Here is a 20,219-nt window from a genome sequence, read left to right as displayed (position 1 = left end):
CTAAATCAAATCCCTTATGATTATACAGTGGAAGTGAGAAATAGATTTAAGGGACTAGATCTGACAGATCGAGTGCCTGATGAACTATGGATGGAGGTTTGTGACATTGTACAGGAGACAGGGATGAAGACCATCCCCATGGAAAAGAAATGCAAAAAAGCAAAATGGCTGTCTGGGGAGGCCTTACAAATAGCTGTGAAAACAAGAGAAGCGAAAAGCTAAGGAGGTAAGGAAAGATATAAGCATCTGAATGCAGAGTTCCAAAGAACAGCAAAGAGAGAGAAGAAAGCCTTCCTCAGCGATCAATGCAAAGAAATAGAGGAAAACAACAGAATGGGAAAGACTAGAGATCTCTTCAAGAAAATTAGAGATATCAAGGGACTATTTCATGCAAAGATGGGCTTGATAAAGGACAGAAATGGTATGGACCTAACAGAAGCAGAAGATATTAGGAAGAGGTGGCAAGAATACACAGGAGACCTGTACAAAAAAGATCTTCACAACCCAGATAATCACGATGGTGTGATCACTCACCTAGAGCCAGACATCTTGGAATGTGAAGTCAAGTGGGCCTTAGAAAGCATCACTACAAACAAAGCTAATAGAGGCGATGGAATTCCAGTGGAGCTATTTCAAATCCTGAAAGATGATGCTGTGAAAGTGCTGCACTCAATATGCCAGCAAATTTGGAAAACTCAGCAGTGGCCACAGGACTGGAAAAGGTCAGTTTTCATTCCAATCCCAAAGAAAGGCAATGCCAAAGAATGCTCAAACTACTGCACAATTGCACTCATTTCACATACTAGTAAAGTAATGCTCAAAATTCTCTAAGCCAGGCTTCAGCAGTACATAAACCGTGAACTTCCTGATGTTCAAGCTGGTTTTAGAAAAGGCAGAGGAACCAGAGATCAAATTGTCAACATCTGCTGGATCATCGAAAAAGCAAGAGAGTTCCAGAAAAACATCTATTTCTGCTTTATTGACTATGCCAAAGCCTTTGACTGTGTGGATCACAATAAACTGTGGAAAATTCTGAAAGAGATGGGAATACCAGACCACCTGACCTGCCTCTTGAGAAACGTATATGCAGGTCAGGAAGCAACAGTTCGAACTGGCCATGGAACAACAGACTGGTTCCAAATAGGAAAAGGAGTATGTCAAGGCTGTATATTGTCACCCTGCTTATTTAACTTATATGCAGAGTACATCATGAGAAACGCTAGGCTGGAAGAAGCACAATCTGGAATCAAGATTGCCGGGAGAAGTATCAGTAATCTCAGATATACAGATGACACCACCCTTATGGCAGAACGTGAAGAGGAACTAAAAAGCCTCTTGATGAAAGTGAAAGAGGAGAGTGAAAATGTTGGCTTAAAGCTCAATATTCAGAAAACGAAGATCATGGCATCTGGTCCCATCATTTCATGGGAAATAGATGGGGAAACAGTGAAAACAGTGTCAGACTTTATCTTTGGGGGCTCCAAAATCATTGCAGATGGTGATTGCAGCCATGAAATTAACAAGACACTTGCTCCTTGGAAGGAAAGTTATGACCAACCTAGATAGCATATTCAAAAGCAGAGACGTAACTTTGCCAACAAAGGTCCATCTAGTCAAGGCTATGGTTTTTCCAGTAGTCATGCATGGATGTGAGAGTTGGACTGTGAAGAAAGCTGAGTGCTGAAGAATTGATGCTTTTGAACTATGGTGTTGGAGAAGGCTCTTCAGAGTCCCTTGCACGGCAAGGAGATCCAACCAGTCCATTCTAAGGAGATCAGTCCTGGGTGTTCATTGGAAGGACTGATGCTAAAGCTGAAACTCCAATACTTTGGCCACCTCATGTGAAGAGTTGACTCACTGGTAATGACTCTGATGCTGGGAGGGATTGGGGGCAGGAGGAGAAGGGGACGACAGGGGATGAGATGGCTGGATGGCATCACCAACTTGACAGACATGAGTGAATAAACTGCGGGAGTTGGTCATGGACAGGGAGGCCTGGCATTATGCATCATGGGGTTGCAAAGAGTCGGACATGTCTGAGCGACTGAACTGAACTTAATTGAAACAGGTATAGATATAACAATTATCTTTATGTATGATGGGTTAACCAGATTTTATGAAAAAGTAAGCTACTTTGGGCTCTATCATTTTATTTCTTTCCTTAAAAGCTGGAAATCATTCCCTATTCCCAATAAGAATTATTCCCAACTTTCATTTTCAGAGGTAATGCATACTTACTTACAATAGTAAGTATGCACCATTGTAAGTATACATGTAGAGGGCAAAGTAATTTTGGTAGAAATATATCTCACATTATAATAGTATAATTCATCTTTTCTCAATATATAATTTTCAATTACTGCTTAAGAAAAGCACATTATATAAATTCATTTATCCATAATAAGTCTTAACCAAATGTAACTTAAAATGTGAAGTCCCTGGTAAAAGGAGACTAAGACTAACATCACAATTGTTGGCATGAAATTAGGTGTGACTATATAGCTTTATACTAGTCTAATAAATATTCAACTCCATACTGGTCACATATGTCTTAAAGGTTTTTATAAAGATCTATAATTAATGTTAGAAAAAAATCTGAAAAATGAAGAGAAAAAATATCATCAATATCACCAACACAACCACTATTAGAATTCTGGAATATTTCATCCCAGTGTTTTCCATAAACTTTTTAAAAACATAGCAATCATAATTAATTTACATATATAGGATTCATTGTAGCTTTTCTTTTTCATGTAGATCATATGCATTTTCCCATACTATTATGTAAACTTCAAATTAGTATTTTTAGTAGTTTCTTTGTTCTCTAGAGTGAATAAGGACAAACCATCCTTTGTTTAGTTACCCTCTTAAGTGCTGGCAATACTCATGAGCTTCTGACAATGTTGCACACCATGGAGCTAACTGTATGAGAACTTAAGGTGGGGAACATATGGCCTTTGGGAGCAGTTTGTCAGATACTATAATTCGCACTCCTGAATCTTTGCTCCTACTGCTAAGTCACTTCAGTCGTGTCCGACTGTGTGTGACCCCATAGACGTCAGCCCACGAGGCTTCCCTGTCCCTGGGATTCTCCAGGCAAGAACACTGGAGTGGGTTGCCATTTCCTTCTCCAATGCAGGAAAGTGAAAAGTGAGAGTGAAGTTGCTCAGTGGTGTCTGACTCTTAGCGACCCCATGGACTGCAGCCCACCAGGCTCCTCCGTCCATGGGATTTTCCAGGCAAGAGTACTGGAGTCGGTTGCCATTGCCTTCTCCATCTGAATCTTTACTCCTCAACAAAGAAATATCTACAAAGACAAAGAAGATGGAGACAAAGTATTCTGATAACCAAGGTACATTTCAAAACTGAACTCAGACTAGGAAATATTTCAGCTACTGTGGTTATGAGTAAAATTTAATTTCTGTTGAGACACACTAGAGAAACTGCATTTCCAAAGAGAGAGACATCAAGTAGGTTGAAAATGGGCACTCCAAGAGGATTTCTGACATACCTACTAATAGACCTCTGTGGTGCCTAGAACAGAGGGGTCCCAGGAGACTCCTGGACCCTCTCTTTTATTTACATGGGTGATTCCAGCATGAATATGGTTATCACTGGACCAAGGTGATCTCAGCCTTCCCGCCCAGACTTCAAGACCTCTAATAAACAGAATGGTGCCGAAAATCCCATTAGACTCTTTGTCACCATGGAAGCTTCTAGCATGAACATAATACTACAGAAGCCAGGTGGTCCCAATGAGTATAACTTTCCTCACTTCTCATTTATTGTCTCCTCATGTGTGTGTATGTTAGTCATTCTGTCATGTCCAACTCTTTGTGACGCCATGGACTCCTCTGTCCGTGGAATTCTCCAGGCAAGAATATTGGAGTGGGTTGCCATTTCCTTCTCTAGGCCTCCTTCTCATGGGGCACTATTATTGCATTAGTTTTAAAGCAGATATACATTGTTATATCTTATTCTAAATAAACTATTCAAAAAACCTTCCCCTTACAAAAGCAGAAGTTACAAACTTCAAATCAAGGTCAAGAATCTTTGGCCCACGGTTGATCCAAATTACAGATAAGCTGAGAACATGAGATAATAGAAGAAGTGAAAGGCCTTAAGCATAGGAGAGAGAAGAGAAAGCTCCTTTTCCAGCACCGGAATATTGTATGTCAGGGCAGAAGGGGGAGAAAAGAAGCTAACTTAAACTGTATAAAAATTTAAAACTTCTGTGCATCAGAGGACACAATCAATAGAGTGAAAAGACAACCTATGAAATGGGAGAAAATACTTGCAAAACATAAAACTGATAAAGGGTTAATATCCAAAAAATAGAATTCTTACAACAACAAAAAACCAACTTGAAAATGGGCAAAAACTTGAACAGACATTTCTGCAAAGATAAACACATAGTTTACAAACAGTCTGTGATATTTTGTTATGGCAGCCCTAGCAGACTAATATGCCTCCCTATAAAAAAATCACCATTAGCATCCCAATGCATATAATTAAATTTGTAACTGATTGAATAATCATTTAGGTATTATTTTTTTTAAAGTGGTTTTTCTCCTAAAGTCTCAGGGCAAAATGAATCTTACTATCCAGAATGAATTAAGGTAAGATTTAAGCACCTACGAGTAAAATTAAGGCCCAAACCCTAGAAATAGGCACAAACACGATATACAGGTTGATTCTATAGCAAACTCTAAACAAACATAAAGTATACAAAATCCAACATAAAACAAATATTTTAGCCATAATAAGCACAGAATCTTTCTCACACTCTTAGAGTTCAGTGAGTTTTGAAGATGTGCAAATTATATCAGGTCTCAGAAAAAAGGTCAGCTCAAAATCTGAATTAGTATTTTTTGTCTTTTCCTTTTCAAACTGATGGTAAGCAGTTATATTTGAAGTTATTTCAAAGACATTAGGCTTAAGCATGTAAATTATTCTGAGTTATTACTACTGTGAATAATAACCATTGAGATTACCATTATATACTTTAGTGTTTGAGGTTAAGGTTATATACTTAAGTGTCAAGGTTTTATGATAACTTTGACCAGAAACACTCCTTACCTTTTCCTGAAATTCATCCCTAGTTTTTTCTAAGTTTTCTTCTATATGCAAATTCTTGGAAGTTTCCTCAGAAATTTTCATTTTTAGCATGTTAATTGTTTCTTGGTGTTGTTTCAAAGACTCAAGTGCATTTCGTAGCTGTTCCTGGGTGTCTATATTCTTTGTCAGAGAAATAGAAAATAATTTTCATTAGAATATGAAACAATGAAAATAATTTTACAGTTACTGCTTGATCGTAAATAATAAATGATGGCTTCTGAAAGGTTTTTAAAGAGGCTCTAAGATTTCAAAAGTTCAGTCAAAACCTTACCATATTTATAGTATCCTGAATGTCACTTTTGAGTTGGTCCCTCTCAGTTTGTAGGCTCTCTTGGAGTTGTTTTTGATCATCTTTTTCTTGGGTTAAGGTTTTTACTTCTACTAATGTTTGTTGAAATTTCTCAGTAATCAGTGTTTTTTCCTTTTCTACCATTTGCAGCCTAGAATCCCTACTTTCTAATTGTTTCTTCAGCTCTTCCACTTCCTTTGATCTTTCTTGATTCTCAGTTGTTTTTTGTTGTAGTTCTTGGGTTTTGTGAGAGAGCTGTAAGACAAGAAAAAATAAATGTGAAAAGCAGATCATTCTGCGACATATATATGGAAGCAAAACCCCAGAACAAAGATCATTTCCCTAGAGGATGTCCTGCACTAACCTCTGCCTTCAAAGCCTCCAAATTTAACCCAAGTTCTTCAGCTTCTTTAGAGAGATTTCCTATTTCTTGATTCAATTTTGCATTTTCTTCAAGGACCATTTTATACTTTTGCTCAAATTCAATATGGTGATTTTTAACATCTTGGAATTCTTGATCAGTGCTTTCACAACTCAACTGGGGAGTTGGTAGGTCATTTTTAGTGCTCCCGATTTCTTTAAGTAAACCTTGAATTCTACTTTCCTTATCAATTACTTCAGAAGACAATTTGTCTTTTTCTGATGTTACTATATAGAGCTCTTCAGATTTATCACGTATCTATGGAAAAGAAAGAAAACTTAACTATGAAAGCAAGATATGATATAGTTGACCAGTTTTGAGGAAAAAAGCTTTCTTTGCCTTACTGCCTCCCCACCAAAGACACTGAAATTAAACAAAGGTTTGATTGAGGAATGGCAATATTTTTCTTGTTATATCTCTTTAACACATACTATCCTGTTTACTTTCAAAGCTTTGCTTTCTAATCTCTGGTTCTAATAAGAATTGCACACAGAAGGACACTCAGTAGAAACACAATCAGGATGTGTCTTTAAATCCTTACCTATCATTTTAAAATGTTTTCTGTCTTTCTGATGAGGCAGGCATTGCATGATTTTTCCTAGAATTTTACTTGTATTTCTATTGCTAACAAACCGAATCAAACATTTATAGTCTCTTGCCTGGCACTTTATAATAAATTATGGCAAAATATTTAAAGTACTTCGCAAAGGTTTTTATTTCATGAGTTGTTTTCTTAAAAATATGTTTACCTCTTTCCTTAGCATTTCTACTTCTGAAGGTAAAGATTTCAATTCTGACAGCAAATTAACTTCATTATGCAAAGTTTCATTTTCTTCGACTGCTTTATTCAATTCTTTCTGCAGATGGGTTATTTTCCTTTCCAATTCCATATTAGACAGAAAATCTAGAAAATTTTTAGTAAGTTTAAAACAGCTTGCAATTATTGGGTCAATCTAAATTATGCATGTAGATTATTTAATCAGATTGTATAAAATTTATTAAAGAAAGAGTCAGTATTGGTAAATAGTTAATCCAATAGTTAATCACCTTGTCCAAGATTGGGTTCAATTTATTTGAGAAATAATTTTTAAACTCTTCTGATTTAATGTCTGATAGAAATGATTTAACGTTTATAAATTCTGATACCAAATGACAGTAACATTTAACATTAAGCAATTAAAAACACCAGAGAATAATGGATTTTTAATCACTGGAATACAGCTGCAAAATCTTTTAGGTATTGTTCTATACAAAGACAGATTTGCAAAGAGGTAAGTCTGAAATGATAAAATACCTTTTGGAACTTTGCCATCTATAAGGGAGGTGAGTTTTGTTATTTCATTAAAAGAAGATTGTAATTCTTTCTCCAGATCAACTTGCATTTTCTTTTTTGCCTCCAACTGACTTTGATATAACTGAGTATCATTTTCCATCTGCTTGCATGTACTTGCAAGTTCTTTCTATTGAGAGAAACACTGTAAATTCACAGAAATGTACTGTGAAATGAATTTCAACTGTTATTGTAAATATTATAAAAATCACTCACCATTTTCTCTTTCAGCTTTAGATTTTCACTTCTAAGAAAGGCTGATTCTCTCTTAGCGTCAAGAGCTACAGTTTCGACATCAAGCAGAGTCTGTTTCATTTGTTTTAGGTCTTCAGTGTTTTCCTTTACACATGACAAAAAGGATTTAGTGAAATCTAATTTTGTTAGATTTGGAAAAGCCAATATATACATGTATGTTATTCCTAAGAAATGAAAAATGATTACAATATGCAAATTACCAAATGTATTTTTAGAATAGATAAAAATGAATAACATTTTTCATAATAAAAATATTTTAGGGAATTTTAAGGGGTTTAGTGGTTAGGATTCAATGCTTTCATTGACAGGGCCTGGGTTTGACCCCTGGTCAGGGAATTAAGATCCTACAAACCATGTAATACAGCCAAAAGAGAAAAATTAAAAAAAAAAATTCTAGCTATGTTTTAAAATTATACATGCATCATGTAGAAGTACTGTAGTAATTCTGCTATTGTTTAAAAAGGATAACATAATTGTTTCTCACCTAGCCTGTTAAAGTTTTCTATGTATTTTTATTTTTTGCTTTACCCTTTTTTTATGTTTTGTTTTGGTCATGCTGCAGGTCAAGTGGGATCTTAGTCCCCCTACCAGGGATTGAACCTGTGCCCCCTGATGTGTAAGTGTGGAGTTTTAACCACTGGAATGCTAGGGAGGTCTTTTTTTTTTTTTTTAAGTTACTCTCTGCAAAACATGACAGGTGAGAAGTTAATAATTAAAATTAAGGATGTTTAATCACAAATTTAAAAAAAGATAAATAATTCAGTAGAAAAATAGAGAAAGGATATGAATAGGCAACTCACAGAAGAGAAAAAGGAAATGACTGATAAATATGAAAAAGAATTTAGCTCATTTTTAGAAAGACGTGGCATTTTAACATGACTTTAGCTATACATGAATTCAACCATATGTCCTTGGCAAAATATTAATGGGTGCATGCATGAATCAATGAACTGGATGAATAAAGAGAAAGAAATAAACAACAATTAAAAAAATGGGCAAGGTCATCCCTGGCAGTCCAGTGGTTGGGACTCCAAGCTTCCAATGCAGGGTGCCTGGATCTGATCCTTGGTTGGGGAACTGAGATCCCACATGCCATGTAGCACAGCCAAAAAAATTAAGAAAAAAAGGTGGCGGTGGGGGGAATTGTTATTCTATCAATAGACACGCCAGGATTATATGAAAGTGTCCTTCTCTCCAGGACCTTAGAACAATAAGAACACTTTCAAAAAGATCACTTGCCATTAACAAACGGTAATAAAAGAGTACCAACAGAAGATAACAAAAAGTACTCAGAAAAACTCATGTGCAAACAAAAGAAGAACAATAGCAGCTAATAATCTAAAATTTTTGGCTAGAAATTGCTGCCTTTTAAAAAGAGAGTTAAAAACTAGAATTCAACTAATACTTTATTGAAGTAATAAGTGAATTGAAAGAAAATAGAAAAAAAAAGCTAATTCCACCATAAGATTCAGTACTGTTTAATGGGACGATCTTATACTGACCAAAATAACCTATAGCTACAGTTTCTGAAAAATATCAAACTGTTAAAATAGTTACTTCATTATGAGAATGCATTAATATATATATATAAATGAAATAAAATTAATGTAATTTATGAAATCATGCTCAATTACATGTTTTATAGTTCTAATTACTAACCAATGTCAAGTGCTTACCTGAAGATACTGATTATATATCTCTCCATGCATTTGTATAAAGCAATTGAAAAACATTAAAAAAATTTTTAATCACTGATTTTTAATAGAAGTCAGATACATTACTTTGCCAACAAAGGTCCGCTAGTCAAGGCTATGGTTTTTCCAGTGGTCATGTATGGATGTGAGAGTTGGACTGTGAAGAAAGCTGAGCACCGAAGAATTGATGCTTTTGAACTGTGGTGTTGGAGGAGACTCTTGAGAGTCCCTTGGACTGCAAGGAGTTCCAACCAGTCCATTCTGAAGGTGATCAGCCCTGGGTGTTCTTTGGAAGGAATGATGCTAAAGCTGAAACTCCAGTACTTTGGCCACTTCGTGCGAAGAGTTGACTCATTGGAAAAGACTCTGATGCTGGGAGGGATTGGGGGCAGGAGGAGAAGGGGACGACAGAGGATGAGATGGCTGGATGGCATCACCGACTTGATGGACGTGAGTCTGAGTGGACAGGGAGGCCTGGCGTGCTGCGATTCATGGGGTCGCAAAGAGTCGGACACGACTGAGCGACTGAAATGAACTGAACTGAATGGAAGTTCATCACTAACTTATTTACATTCGATTGAAGGACAGTATTCTTAACTCTGATTTTTATCCATAAAATGGAAATGATATTAATTGTGCCTCTCTCACAGGATTAAATAAAATACTATACTTAAAACAACTAGAACAATGCCCAGCACAGAGTAGGCTCAGTATAAATATGTGCAATGATGATGATAGTATAACTACAAATGTCAAAATGATGATACAACAAAATAAATCTGACTTTTACCGCTGAGTATGACGAGTCCATTTTTATATTTTCTGACTTCTGAGACTCTATGTATTCCTGTAGCTTCTTAATCTGGTCTTCCTTTTCTCTAAGCAGCTCTACTTTTGAACTTAGTTCATTCTAAAACATTTAAAGGAGAATGATACAATTTAAATGGGTTTCAATTTTAAGGAATTAAAAAGAACTTACATTTAATAGTTTAAATCAGTAGATAGCAAAATTCAGAGTTGAGATTTTAAAAATATAATTCCCTCTATTTTCTGAAATCATATTTAATTACATAGATGTTTTACAGTTTGGGCTCCTTATCAATAGAAATATCAACATAAATGCTCACCTCAAGATCTTGATTATATACTTCTGCATGCTTAACTAAATTCTTTAAGTTGGAAATTTCATGAATTAGTTGCATCTGTAAGAGCATGTGAACAGGCAACAGAGCAAACCAACAGTTAATAAAGCAAAAAAAAAAAAAGATAGCATTCATTCACCGCTCTAGAATCACCCAACACAGCAAGAAGGACTGGGAAAGCAACTGTTCAAGCTACTGCAACAAAGCACCTCGTTATTTAAAAATAAACAAATAAAACCCCAAACTCTCCAGCCAAACAAAAAAATCCCCAAGCCCTACAAACAAATAAGAAAAAAGAAAAAAAGCCTAAGCATGACCCCAAAATAGCTACATCATCTGTTAATCAAGCTACAATAACGTCAAAAGCAAATTAGCACCCACCATTTGTAGAAGACATAGTGGTAATCAAACTCTATAAAAAACATACTTTTAATAGATTTTTGTTTTGGGTTAAGTGCAAAAATGTATTTATTTTATAAGGTTTTTCTCTCTTTTGATAAATTATCCCCCTAGCTTTATACTGGCATACTTTTAATGAGTTGTGACTTGAAATTTCGTTTTGGATTATGACAGTTTTAAGTGGTACCTTTATAATATTTTACTGTTCACCAAAGCTACAGAGATATGTATGGGATTATGAAATATTACCTTGTTGGTTTATTCTACAGGAAATACTGGAAAGATGGTGTTACTGCTTTATACTGTTCAACTGTCTAATAGTATAAAGATTACTTAAAGATATGAGAATTTCTATTGAAGTTTCTTTTTTATTGAAATATCTGCAGCATTAAATATTTAAGTACCAGAAACTTTAGTGTTCAAAACAAGTAAACTATAGTTTAACAAAGATAAATGTATTATCCCTTAGAGTTCCTTAATCTTCATAATCAGATGAGTCATTAGAGAGTAAAAGTAACTTCTAGTCAAATATAAGGGACTTACAAAAATAGCATCTCATTTAAATAAAATTTTCTGGATGAATAACTCAGTCCTATCTAGTTTTAGATTTCAGACTACTGCTAGTTTGACATTTTTCTATTTTAGGTCAGCATTATTCAGTAGAAATATAATATGAGCCAAATTTATAATTAAAAATTTTCTAGTAGCCACTATTAAAAGTAAAAAGAAATAGGTAGAATTAATTTTAATATAATTAGCCATGCCGTGCTCAAGCTCAGTTGTGTCTGACTCTTTGTGACACTTTGGACTGTGGCCTTCCAGGCTCCTCTGTCCATGGGATTTTCTAGGCAAGGATATTGGAGTGGGTTGCCATTTCCTCCTCCAGGGGATCTTCCCAACACAAGGACTGTACCCAAGTCTCCTGTGGCTCCTGCACTGCAGGCAGATGCTTTATCCACCAAGCCATCGGGGAAGCCCCTTAATATAATTTAATCTAATAAATATAACTATTTTACTTCATGTAATCAGTATTAAAAAATTCATGTAACTTTTCATCTTTTTTTCATACTTAGGTCAGTAGAGACTGGCCCCATTTCGAGTGCTCGGCTGGCACATGTGATTAGTGGCGAGCCCACTGTTCAGCAAAGTTTTAATCTGTATTGTTACAATTTAAATTGGCTGATTCTTTTACCTTTTCTTCTCTAACTTTTGTGCAAGGAAACCACATTTGCCAGAAATGAAGAACTAAATATTTAACTTTAAGTTTTGAAAATATTTAGGAGGAAAAATTCCTTTACTTATCATTTGAAATTGCTCTTCATTTTAAGTACTGGTTCAGATAAACAGAAAAAGATTAAGTAACTTTGGTAAAGAGATGAGTTATTCTTCCAATGATATATTGTTTAAAATGCAGAGAGTAGAGAATGTATATGATATGGTCAAAGTTAATCCACAGCTACATAAAAAATGTTGCATATTTCAGCTGTAATTTTTAGCAGGTGAAATGAAACATTTAATTAACGTAAATATCTCTAAGTTGTGAAAATTATAAAATTAAATCAAGCTAAAATTGGTAGAGAAATGAAATTTCTCTTGTTCCCTGATCATGGTAATACTTGACCTTGTTTATTCCTTTCTCTAAAATTACTATTTAAATATCTTTACTACTGTATCTTTACTTGAAAATTACCCACAGCTTTAGTGATTTTTGACAAAACCCTTAGAAGCCAGGACAATGGTCACATGTCCTAAGGCTGTAATTTGACTTTTACTCCTTTTTGGCTAAACTTTTCCCCAAAACGTAGGTTTTAGAAAATACTTCATTGCTTACACCCAGACTTTCAGTTTTAGTTTAATATGGAATGGATATTGTAAAACTGTCTTTGAACAGATTAAGTTTGTATTACTTAAACTTTTAGGTTACTTCACAGAACCTAGAATTTCAAAGTGTGTCCAAGTGAAAATGAAGAGAATAGGACTATTTATCCCTTTCATGGTAAAAAGGAAAAAAAAAATCAAGATGTGAGACTGCGTTATTTTTGTAATCTTTCTGTATGTGATTTAATTCGGTGAATTTGTTCACTTTTAATGATTAATGGAATATATTTATTTAATGTAAGAAAAATTAGAGACATTATTGCTACACTTTGGATATAAATTGCCCAAAGTTAATTTTATACCATATTATTTGTAAGATACATATAAAAAATTAGGTAAGATTTTGGCATTAGAAGGGGACTTGAAAAGCTCCCAATTTAACTGCAAGAAGGAAGATACACAGAAAAGTAAGCCCTGAGAGATTTGATGACTTCCTCAAAGCCTTGCCCACAATTCATGCCAGGCTCAAATTTGTGGTGAGCTAATAAACAGCAAAACTAGAGCTTCATTCCAGCTAGTCTGCTCCAGAGACCATGCTCTTAAACACGATACTAGAACTTCCCTCTCAATAAAACTCAGATTACACGTTGAAGTCCACTCTTCTTTTCATGATGTTTTACATTTTGTGAATTCAAAAATTTTAAAACAAGTTAAATGGAACTCTGTGGAGAACTTACAGATTCTTGCCTCTCAGGCTATACCTATGAGATATAGAAGTAAATATACTACAGTTTGTAGGTAGAACTTTTGGCACAGAATTCTTTTTTCCTTAAGAAAGAAAAACAGGTAAGAAACTATGAAACTGAGATAAAAGAACTGTGTCCCTCTGGGCTCTCCACACAGAAATCTGAGAAGCAGCTACAAATTAACTCATATTTTACGTACACCAAAACACTGACTCTCATTTTTAAGGGGATTCATGGATCATGTCGGGCTTCCTTGTGGCTTAGCTGGTAAAGAACCCACCTGCAACGGGGGAGACCTGAGTTCGATCCCAGGGTTAGGAAGATCCCCTGGAGAAGGGAAATGCTACCCACTCCAGTATTCTGGCCTGGAGAATTGCATGAACTATACAGTCCATGGGGTTGCAAAGAGGCGGACATGACTGAGAGACTTTCACTTCACTAAAGGATCATGTCCCAGGTCTGATAGTAGCTGTGGATCCTTACTCTAGAAAACTGAATATGGACTCCAAAATTCCATAAAATAATTTCAAAATGTTTATGAACTCTAGGTTAAGGACTCTACACTAAGAAATCTCTTGAATCTTTTGGACAGTTTCCAAGTCCCAAAGTCTGATGGCTTCTGCATTAGCTTAACATGTAGCCTAATACTACACACAGTTATTTAGGTATATACTATCTAAAAAACAAAATTCATTAATAGATAGTATCCATATAGAAAACATTCAGCTGGATATTAAAATTCATGTTGGTCTCAGAAGGAAATGGCTATAGTCTAGGCAGCACTTCTCATATGCTCAACAAATTAAATACTTTAATATACAAATTATAAGGAAATAATTTCTTCAAGACAAATCCATCAATAGGCAGATTCACCAAACCTTCCTAAAGATGTTCTTAATTTCTTCTTGTGCATAAGCACAAGAGAAACAAATATGATATAACTATTTTTAAAATAATATAAATAAATTATTTCTTAAATTCTCTAAATTGTGTATATATGTGGAAAACAGGTACATCTTCAATATCTCAAGTTTAGAAATAAATATTTTTAAGAGAATACTTCCTTTAAACTTGTGTTTTTAGTTTAGTTTCACATTTCCACATTCTTTACCTCTTGATCTTTCTCTGCTTTTCTTTCTAGAGCTTCAAATTCATCCAAATCATTCTTTTCTTTTAATTTCAATTCCATTTCTTCATTTTCTCTTCTTAAATGTTCATAGTCTAGTACCAGGTTATCATAGTTAGCACGAAGTGAATTCAATTCACTTTCTAAGTTTTCCTATTGTAAACAAAACCAAAATTTCAAGTCAGAAGTCTAATCATATGTTCTTTGTTTTCTTAACTAAAATTTAGATTAATCAAATAATCAATTTAACTTTGAATCATCTGGTGGTTCAGGCCATTTTCTTTTTCAATATCTTTTTAACAGTCCAGCTTGATACAGAGTAAGGTAAAGGGTCTGCAATTTTGGTAAACTAACTCAGAATAGAAGAAGACTATTTTGAAAGGGTTAGGATGAAAAAAAAAAAAGGATCATATAAACAAATGATCTGCCTGTTCCTGACTGGAAAAGTCAAGTCAAAAGTAGGAGTAGGGCTCATAAAATGGAATACAGGTCTTTAAACTCGTTAGTTATAAAGCTGATAATTTAACTTGTCTGACTACTATTTTATTTCTCACGTATCTCTGAATTTAAGAAGTGAAACAGAGATTATTGATCTTTAAAACTCTAGTGGCTGCTAGGTTTTTCCTATATTTCCTTTCTATACTGTTTGAGAGTCAAACCATGAGTTAAAAACAAAACTAACATCAAGGATTTTCAAAATACACTGAACTTCTATAGTATGTTTTAGGGACACACAAACACTTTGTCTAAATACTTAACTAATTAAAACTAGTTGCAATGGTCAGCTAATGGTAATAATAATTCCCAAGAATCACTGCAATTTTCCTCCAAAGTGAAAATAAAATTTTCTTTAATAAATACATTTGTAAAACTATATTTCTTTGAACATTAAAAGCCTAGAAAGTAAATATATAATTTAACTTACTATAGTATTGATTATACTATTCCTTATTTCTTAAACTCTTGATAAGACAATAGACACGTATTTTTAATTTTCAGTATTATCTGGCAATCTTACCATTCCCTAACATGTATCATTCTTCTAATATACAACTGAGAATTCTGACACTAAAAGTCAACCCTTTTTATCCCTAGGGGATTGTCACTAAGTCACTTCCATCTGACTCTTTGCGACCCTATGGACCGTAGCCCACCAGGGTCCTCTGTCCCTGGGATTCTCCAGGCAAGAATACTAGAATGGGTTGCCAGGGGATCTTCCCAACCCAGGGAATTGAACTTGCATCTCTTAAGTATTCTGCATTGGTAGGTGAGTTCTTTACCACTGGGCTTCCCTTGTGGCTCAGCTGGTAAAGAATCCGCCTCCAATGCGGGAGACCTGGGTTCGATCCCTGGGTTGGGAAGATCCCCTGGAGAAGGGAAAGACTACCCACTCCAGTATTCTGACCTGGAGAATTCCATGGGCTGTATAGTTTATGGGGTTGCCAAGAATTGGACAGGACTGAGCAACTTTAACTTTCACCTTACTATTAGCGCCACCCAGGAAGCCCTAAATGAAACTAAAACTGTAACTGAAATTAACTGAGAGCTAGAAATGTGTTACAACAACAATAAACACCAATAACAAATGAGTTTTAAAAAGAGTAAAAGCATAATGTTCTGCAAAATACATTTAAATTACCTGACTTAGTAGCTTTGTTGCTGGATTCCATTCTATCTCAGTCAATGTATCAACAGTGTTACTGAAAATATCAGACTCTGAACAGAGAGCTATAATTATAGGGAAAAGAAATTTATCCATAAATATGTTATTAAGCTTCTTAAAACTCAAAGATTAAAAAAATTCTCATTAGAGGTAATAAACTCAAACTAATATGTACTTACTATATGAATGACAAGAATACATTAAAAACAGATATGGTCATTTGTATTATTGTGTGAATTAACATCACTGGTTAGAATAAGTGATAAAATACATGGATCCTTAGTACAGTATAGATAAAAAGGGCAAATTCTAAATTTGAGATTTGATTATTTTAAGTGGATTTAAAAATGCCCCTAAGAGAAATAACAGCATATGAAGCAACTGACAAAGAATTAATCTCAAAAATATACAAGCAGTTCATGCAGCTCAATTCCAGAAAAATAAATGACCCAATCAAAAAATGGGCCAAAGACCTAAACAGACATTTCTCCAAAGAAGACATACAGATGGCTAACAAACACATGAGAAGATGCTCAACATCACTCATTATCAGAGAAAGGCAAATCAAAACCACAATGAGGTACCATCTCACGCCAGTCAGAATGGCTGCTATCAAAAAGTCTACAAACAATAAATGCTGGAGAGGGTGTGGAGAAAAGGGAACCCTCTTACACTGTTGGTGGGAATGCAAACTAATACAGCCACTATGGAGAACAGTGTGGAGATTCCTTAAAAACTGGAAATAGAACTGCCATACGACCCAGCAATCCCATTGCTGGGCATACACACCAAGGAAACCAGAATTGAAAGAGACACGTGTACCCCAATGTTCATCACAGCACTGTTTACAATAGCCAGGACATGGAAGCAACCTAGATATCCATCAGTAGATGAATGGATAAGAAAGCTGTGGTATATACACACAATGGAATATTACATGGCCATTAAAAAGAATGCATTTGAATCAGTTCTAATGAGGTAGATGAAACTGGAGCCTATTATACAGAGTGAAGTGAGTCAGAAAGAAAAACACCAATATAGTATATTAAGGCATATATATATGGAATTTACAAAGATGGTAACAATGACCCTATATGTGAGACAGCAAGAGACACAGATGTAAAGAACAAACTTTTGGACTCTGTGGGAGAAGGCGAGCGTGGGATGCTTTGAGAATAGCATTGAAACAAGTATATTATCATATGTGAAATAGATCGCTAGTCCAGGTTTGATGAATGAGACAGGGTGCTCAGGGCTGGTGCACTGGGATGACCCTGAGGGATGGGATGGGGAGGGAGGTGGGAAGGGGTTCAGAATGGCGAACACATTTACACCCATGGCTGATTCATGTGAATGTACGGCAAAACCACTACAATATTGTAAAGTAATTAGCCTCCAATTCAAATAAATTAATTAAAAAAAATAAAGAAAAGTCAGCACAGCAAAAAATAAATAAATAAAATGCCCCTAAAAATACTTATAACTAAGCTGGGGACAATTCTGAAACAGATTTCTGTTGTAAACACAGGAATTCTTTCAAGATTAGTAGTTTAAGGCTGATGTTATGTGGATACTAATTTAACTGGATAATGATTAGAACAAAAATGTGTGCTTCAACTACAATGCATCATCATTCTTAAGAGATGTGGAAATAATAGAAAACTTCATGAACGTTCACTTTTTAAAAATCACTTAACTTTCTCATGATCTCCATTGTAATTACACTTAAAATATTAATACATACATTTTATTTAAATGTGTTTATCACATTACTGAGTTATAAATAAAGTCCTGCTTTAGGGAGGGGACATATGTACACTGATGGCTGATTATGTTGAGGTTTAACGGAAAACAACAAAATTCTGTAAAATAATTATCCTTCAATTAAAAAATAAAGTTAAAAAAAATGTCCCTCTTTATAGAAATGCTTTCATAAATGAAAGTAATTGGAAAAGTACTCACATTCATCAATTTCTCCTAAACTTACAGCAGCCTTATGTGTTCTTGTTGTTACATTCACTGCCATGTTAAATTCATTTACGTAGTTTGAGTCCTTCATTTTGTTAATTTTCCCCGCGCACCAAGTGACTCTTCGTTTTTTTTTAGCCTAAAAAAGAAATCAAAATTACCTCACATAGATTGGGGCTCATATACTGTAAAACAAAGGAACTAGTTTCCATTTTAAAAAACCATTGCCTTGGTGGAATTTTTACTAAGTTGAGTTTAGTATCTTAATAGTTTAAGGATATCCTGAGATAAGAAAACATATTCAAGCTTTTCAGATCAGTGTTTAACCCCTGAAAACTTTGATGAAACCATCATTTACACTATATGTTCTATCTGAAGGTTTACTTATAAGCTTTTCTGGAACATAACTGAAAGGAATCGGTTGACGTACAACTCTTCAAGTACTCTGGTGTTACAAGGAAGGGACAGCTGCTACTGCTACCCCATAGCTATCAACAGCACTTTGGGGTACCAAGTTCCGTTCCCTCAGTTATCTGGTCATCTGCCACCTTCCCTAGCTCCTTCTTCTTGGCTTTACAAATGCTCAAGCCTATTTATTTGCTTTTGATTTTTTAAAGAAATAAACTCTTGCCTCCTCACTTCTCTCTAGCTACCATTTTCTTTTAGTTTATACACTATCTTCGTCCTCATCATGTATCTACTGCTTTGTCTCTTCAGGATCATTTCTGTCTACTGCACTGTATCTCAAGATTAACTGCTGTTCCCAGAATACACTGCTCGCTTTCATGCCTCTACACACACTACCTTTAGGTTTGAGACAGCCAGCCCTTTCCACGGCCTGCTCTGCAAAACCCAGCTGTACATATATATTTTACTCCAATGACCTTCAGCTCAACACCATGCGCTATACTATTTCAAACTCTGAGCACTATGAACGTGTGTCTCCAACCATCTCTTGATATCTCAGCAGAAAAGTTAAACCTATTTCACAAAGACAATATAAGCCTAAACTTACAAAAGCATTCCTTCTTCTGTCCTTGTTGAAATGAACAGATGTTTCTCCTTCTAAGGCCAGACTCTTCAACTATATTCAAGATCCCATCCCTTTGGGTATCTCTACCCACAGCAAGGTGGCTTTTATTACCAACGCATAACTCAAACTGCTTTTGCAAATAAGCTTCTCATTTCTAAATCTGAAGCATCTTTGTCTTCAGCATCTGTAAGCAGATATAAGCGGAACGTGACACTGCTTACCACATTCACCTGATTTCCTTTCAATTCTAGAGCTCAACATGGGCTCCTTTAGGGATTCTTTTATTCTGCTTTTGACTAAAAATTGTTGTTTCTTGGGGTTCTGTGTTTGACCCTCTGTTCTTTCTATTCTCAACATGCTCCAAGGGCAAGCTCATCCATTCCCAGGACTTTAAATTGGATCAGCTGTAGTTAATACCCAAACTAACATCTCCATCTCAGACCTTTCACATTTCCAACTGCCTGATCTCTTAAAATGGAGATGTCCTGAATCAAACATTGAGCAGCTCCACTACTCTTCATTCAGTGAATACACACACTACCAACTGCCCAGAAAGCCTACTAATGCTTGCAAGTCATTCAGGATGCCTCCTTCTCTCTTTCCTTGCCCCTGCATTCCAACAACCACAAAGTCCAGTTGAGTCTGCCTCCCAAATGGCTCTCCAGTTTATCCAATTTCTCCCATCTTCAGAACCACAATCCTTGTAGAGGCCAAATCAATCTGATGCACATAGCAATCACACCTTTCCAAAATGCAATTGCGATTACATTCTATACAAGGTTTTTCCTTGTCTTTAGCAAAATGCAAAGTTCAAATCCCTTAATGTGGTTTACAATGCCCATGCCACCAGAAAGTCTAATATATTGTTGTCCCACAACTTCAAGCTTTTGCATATGTGTTTTTCTGAAATACTATTCCCTATACCTTCCACTGGGCTATTTTCTACTCATCACTCAGTCAAGAAACAGATCTTGAGTGTCTCTATACTTAGTGTGGTGATCTGTACATGATACCTATTAATAATACATATATTTTAAAAACATATTTATTTCTGGTTATGTAGGGTCTTTGTTGGTGCGCAAGCTTTCCTTTAATTGCAGTGAGTGGACCCCTCATTGCAGTGACTTCTGTTGTTGTGGAGCATGGGCTCGAGGTGGGCTTCAGTAGTTGTAGCTCCTGGGCTCTAGAGCACAAGCTCAATAGCTGTGGAGCACAGG

At 35.3% G+C, this 20,219-nt stretch overlaps 1 protein-coding gene across 7 annotated transcripts in view; it reads right to left on the bottom strand.

The window, feature by feature from the left end:
* CENPE (centromere protein E) overlaps positions 1-20,219 on the bottom strand; it is an 81,362-nt gene that overhangs the window by 43,103 nt on the left and 18,040 nt on the right. For 5 of the 7 annotated variants that reach the window (XM_044946156.2, XM_025290343.3, XM_044946155.2 and 2 more), the window contains exons 14-24: positions 17,964-18,108; positions 15,978-16,066; positions 14,324-14,491; positions 10,235-10,309; positions 9,898-10,017; positions 7,375-7,497; positions 7,123-7,288; positions 6,578-6,732; positions 5,772-6,086; positions 5,390-5,662; positions 5,080-5,238 (exon numbers count right to left, since the gene is read on the bottom strand). In XM_044946156.2, coding sequence (XP_044802091.2) covers positions 5,080-5,238; positions 5,390-5,662; positions 5,772-6,086; positions 6,578-6,732; positions 7,123-7,288; positions 7,375-7,497; positions 9,898-10,017; positions 10,235-10,309; positions 14,324-14,491; positions 15,978-16,066; positions 17,964-18,108 — 1,788 coding nt within the window. The remainder of the gene's footprint in view (positions 1-5,079; positions 5,239-5,389; positions 5,663-5,771; positions 6,087-6,577; positions 6,733-7,122; positions 7,289-7,374; positions 7,498-9,897; positions 10,018-10,234; positions 10,310-14,323; positions 14,492-15,977; positions 16,067-17,963; positions 18,109-20,219) is intronic. The other 2 variants (XM_025290347.3, XM_025290345.3) reach the window with 2 other exon arrangements.

This window comes from Bubalus bubalis, chromosome 7 (genome assembly GCF_019923935.1).
Source record: "Bubalus bubalis isolate 160015118507 breed Murrah chromosome 7, NDDB_SH_1, whole genome shotgun sequence".
Classification (NCBI taxonomy): Eukaryota; Metazoa; Chordata; class Mammalia; order Artiodactyla; family Bovidae; genus Bubalus; species Bubalus bubalis.
This window is presented reverse-complemented; position numbering and strand designations above follow the sequence as displayed.